This window comes from Tamandua tetradactyla, chromosome 13 (genome assembly GCF_023851605.1).
Source record: "Tamandua tetradactyla isolate mTamTet1 chromosome 13, mTamTet1.pri, whole genome shotgun sequence".
Taxonomy (NCBI): Eukaryota; Metazoa; Chordata; class Mammalia; order Pilosa; family Myrmecophagidae; genus Tamandua; species Tamandua tetradactyla.
In genome coordinates, this window is record NC_135339.1 from 85,340,116 (window position 1) to 85,344,737 (window position 4,622).

The window sequence follows — 4,622 nt, forward strand, 5'->3', positions numbered from 1 at the left end:
ATCCAGGTTTTATTTAAGCTCACTGCTCCTGATGCCAGCCAGCTCTTAGGGGAAAACCTAAGCTCTTAGGGGAAAACACGTGGCAACACGTCCCTGGGCCCATTTTACAGCCTTTGTGTACTGGTTTGGTTTGATCAAATTGTGGTTTGATCAGTTGTGTTGTTTGTTTTTTCTTCCCTTTTTAGAGTGTCCTATACTTTGCCAGAGCCTGTTTGTTCCTGGTTGTCATAAGCAAGACAGCCACTGTTGTCCCCTTTCTAAAAATGAGAAAACGGAAGCCCTGGGATGTTATGGACATGAGGCCATGTACATCACAAAACATCAAGGCTAAATCTTATAGAGAAGGGTATTGAATCTACAGGGATTAAGGGACTGCCTTGATCTGGGGAAAAGTCCTTTGGGGAAAAAAAATTCTCATTTTTTCAGATGCTACAAATGTGCCTCATCTCCAAGCCTGGATCTCAGGTTTGACCCAGAAGACACCAAGGTGGCTGAGGGCCCATTTCCCTGTCCAGCTCAGGCCTCGGTTGTTCTTCCAGTCCATGGTTCAAAGTATGGTGAGCACTTTAATCTTTCCCTGATCAGCTTAGGACCAAGAAAATGGTCTGGCCATCAGGAAAGACCAGAATTTGAAACAGTTATTTGAGGTCATGGATTAGCCATCTGTCATCTGTTTTATAAGGGAAGAGGCCTGGGCTGACATATCCAGGTTCTATGGGGGCTACATCGTGCTTCTGATTGCTTGAGTCAATGTTCACCAGGAAATTTTGACAGAGAGGCTGTGAGTTGGTGGCTGGTTGTGAGTGTAACTTCGGGGAGGTATGAGGAAGTTGATGAGGAACTGAGAACTGATGTAGGGACTACACAATAAGCAGGGTCCCCTAGCAACACGTATGTGTGTGTAGAGGAGGCAGTGCACAGGGGAGAGCCTGGCCAACCTCTGGCTTCAATTTCTTTCTCTCCCGTGAAAATCTATTTTCACATCTTTTAGCCTAACAAGAAGAGCCAGGCCTGATCTGAATCCTGCTCTAAACCATCATCTTTGTTGATGGCCAAACGTCTGTAAGAAACAAGAGCACAAGTCTTGGTAAACCGCTGCTGCCCTAACGCTTGTCTCCTAGATCTGCCTCCTTGGGGCATAGGGAGGGCCTTAAGGGGAAAAGCAATAGTGGACCTCAGAGATGTCGGCACCTTCCTCTGACATGCCCAAAGGCAGGGTGCATTCTACAGTCATGCCTGGCTTCTAGCTGCAACGGACTTGCTGGGAAAAGGTGTGGATCCCTTGGTTTTATTAAAGAGATGGGCAGAGCAGTGATAATTCTGGAATTAGGTTGGCTCTGCCTTCCACAGTAGAAACTGTATGACTAAGCAGAAAGTAGAAAGCATGGACAGGTCACTAAACTTCATGCCTGAGCATCCCCCTTTACTTTACCCCAACTGGACTACAGGCTGGTTCCAGCTCCAAAGACTTTGTGGTAGACTGATTGCAATAATGATCTCATTCTTCCTGCCACCCTGTGTCCTTGCCATTTGTAATGTGACTTTGCAATTCCTCCCAACAAGAGATGAAGTCCATTTTCCCACCCTTGCATGTGGGCTGGCTTTGTGACTTGCTTTGGCCAATAAAATGTATTAGAAGTAATGGTGTGCCTGTTCTGAGCTTTGGCCTCAAGAGGCTTTGCAAACTCCCACTCAATCTCTTAGACCCTGCAACGGCCATGTGAAGAAGCCCAGGCTAGCCTGCTGGAGGAAGGAAACATGTGGCCCAGTCACCCCCATTCAATCCAGCTGATAGTCAATTAACACCAAGTAGGAGCGCCATCTAACCAGCTTGGAGTTGACTCCAGACACATGCAGGAGCCCAGCTGAGCTCCAGCTGAGCCCAAGCTAAGTTACTGACCCGTAGGATTGTAAACTAAATTAGTGGTAGTTGTTTGAAGCCATTACATATTGGGGCAGTTATTTTCAGGAACAGATAAGTGATACAGGTTCCAGCGGAAGTAGGAGAGGAAGAGGGGTCTATCATTCAGGGAAGGTTCGGTGCTGGGGACCAAGAATCAAGAATTACCTGTAACCAGGAAACTTTAGCATCTAGGTCTTGCCCTGATGACCCCAGGAGGTATGGCAGGGGAAATGAAGGTCTCAAAAGAAAAGGGATAAGAAGGAGCCTGGGACACAGCTGGCAGGAGTAATGAGAACAAGGACACTTGGTTAACTAGAGGAATAAATAAAACTTTAATAGTGGTGGGAAGTAATTTTGCGCATGTATTCTTCCCAGATACTTTCCTCTTTCTTGTGGTAGGCCTTCATTGCATCACTGAAGTGGGCTCCACGTGAAATAAAATCTTGATTCATTAACATCAGATCTCCAGGAAATTCAGAGAAGGGGAAAGCACTTCTGTTCGTTGGACCGGTGATGGACCGTTCCAGTTTCCTTGTGGGGAGGAACGGTTTCTGTTCATATGGATGGCTTGTTAAACATCGTTTTGGTTCTTCTGACTTGAAAATTACATTCATTTTTATTTCCTGTCGTTTTGGGTTTTCTTTCTCTGCTCCCCATTTCTCCGCCTGCTTGGTGTTACCAGTATCGTCGACGTAAAAGTTTTCCTCCTTTTCCCTGGCCTTGTCTTTTGCCATCGGACCCAGGCCCTCTCCTGCCAGAAACGAAGAGCTCCGAAACCTTTCAATGTAGGGTAAAAGCTGCTTATTTCTCAGGGCTCGAGCAAGCTGCATCCTTTCTATGTGTTTGCTGACATTGATTTTCTCACGTGGGGGCATTTTAAACGCCTCTATGGGCACAGTCACTTTTGCTGTCCATATTTTTTCTGAGGGTCCAGAGGTAACAGAAACTATGGAATGCTGTTTTTTATACTCCATTGCCTGTTTGTAGTCTGATGACAGCAATTGTAGTTTCCTGAGCATTTTCCGTTCTTCCTCTTGCTTATGAGCCAAAAACCTTCTCGCTGCTGCTGTGTGAACCCCACCTAGACGCTGATGACAATGGGAAGGGGCTTGTTAAAAAGCTCCACGCTCCTGGGGTGGGGGGCACCTACAGAAACAGTGAGCTAGTGGCCAATTCTCTCTCCATGGCTGAATATGTCAGGCCCTGCATAGTGGGAAAGAGGGTAGATCTTTGGGGTCAGACAAACTTGGGCTCAAACCCTGACTCTACTTCTTATCTGGTTTGAATTCAAAAGACCCCTATTGACCTTCCAGGGTTATTGTGAGGCCTCAACAAGACAATATAACTGAAAGCAACTAACCCGCAATAAGAGGCCCAGGGTGGCAGCTTTAACACTTCCAGTTATATTCTCGGTTGGGACTTCTAAGTGAGAGTGTTTTACTCTACTAGAGTAGAAACCACTCAGCCAATACTAGAGCCCACTGTTGGAGAGGCTGCTTCATTGAAGGTGGTTTTTGAACCTTTGGCTCCCCCTAGCTCATTTGCCTTTCTTTGTGTAAACCTCAGGGCACTTACTAGGATCTCTTTTTCCATGGGGGAGTATTTCCCGAGGGCAAAGCGTGGGTCTGATTTGTTGAATTTGGCCCGCATCCTGGAAGACAAAGAGGCAGGTGTATTAGAACTCCCAAAAGGATCTTCCTAATTTTCCCACTTGGAGTGGAAACCTCACAAAGGTGATTCTACCTTAGTCAAGATAAGGCTACTGTGAGCAGGAGTTTCTCTGGCCACAGGGCAGCTCCTCCACTTGGGCTCATTCTGATATGGATGGATGGAAAAGGAAGGACCCTGAGCACAGGTTAAACTCACCCCAGTTGTGACGCAGAGCATAGATCCTCTTGCCAGAACAGAGATTCTTTATCCTGAAAGAAATAGCTTGGATTAAATATTTTGACCGACCTTCCATTCTTATTTGACTTCCCCTCTGCAATCTTCCTTTCTTGGGTAGTCAGATCTTTAACCCTCTGTTTTCCAATATTTTGCCAGCCATTCTCCCACTCTCTGATCATCCTTCCGGCAATAGGCTAGGAAAGGAGGTGTTAATGTTTGGAGTGTGTTTCTAAGGCAGTTTAATGGAAACCCAAGGGACTGTCACAAACATTTTTTGCATCATAACTGGCCTAGTTAGGGCCTATTGTGAGGTCTGAGTTTAAGGCATCAAATGATCCCCTGGGATGAAATGAACAGACACTGTCATGCTCCTGGTATTTTGGAATCCAAAGGAGTAGAATGGGCTTAGTGATCTGACCACACCAATGCCACTTACAAGCCTACAAAGGACTGCCTAGTTCATATGGAAATAAGACTCAGTCTGCTAAAATCTCTCTCCCTGGTATTCGCCTTCCTCGCCAATCAGCTCCTCATGCACCATCCATTCCACCCTACCCATGGTTCTTGGAATGGGCCTCTAGGCTGTTGTCCATGCGCTTCCCTACATCTCAGATACAACTTACTGGTCTTTAAGGGCCCAGTTTCTTTGACAATTTCCTTGAAGAATAAATCACTCCTCTGTCCATGATCTCCTAGCACTTGCTGTGTTTTGCTAGGGTACTTTGCCACAGATTAATTTGGTTGTTGAATAAGTCTGCTTCACTCCTTGAAAGCAGGTACCAACAGCATCTTATCCTTATTTTTTCATTGCCATTGTTAGCATGGGGCCTCC

The 4,622-nt window shown here is 46.1% G+C and overlaps 1 protein-coding gene across 2 annotated transcripts; it reads right to left on the reverse strand.

The window, feature by feature from the left end:
• Positions 1–2,211: 2,211 nt before the first annotated feature.
• On the reverse strand, positions 2,212–4,051 carry C13H10orf120 (chromosome 13 C10orf120 homolog). Of its 2 annotated transcripts, none has more exons than XM_077126306.1 (3): positions 3,860–4,051; positions 3,479–3,554; positions 2,212–2,991 (listed from the first exon to the last, which is right to left on the reverse strand). In XM_077126306.1, exons 1-3 carry the CDS (start codon positions 3,967–3,969, stop codon positions 2,236–2,238), a joined length of 942 nt encoding a protein of 313 aa, XP_076982421.1. In that variant the 5' UTR covers positions 3,970–4,051; the 3' UTR covers positions 2,212–2,235. The 2 variants fall into 2 exon arrangements, with proteins under 2 accessions (XP_076982421.1, XP_076982420.1); XM_077126305.1 differs by having other exon boundaries at positions 3,770–4,050.
• Between the last annotated feature and the right edge of the window lie 571 nt (positions 4,052–4,622).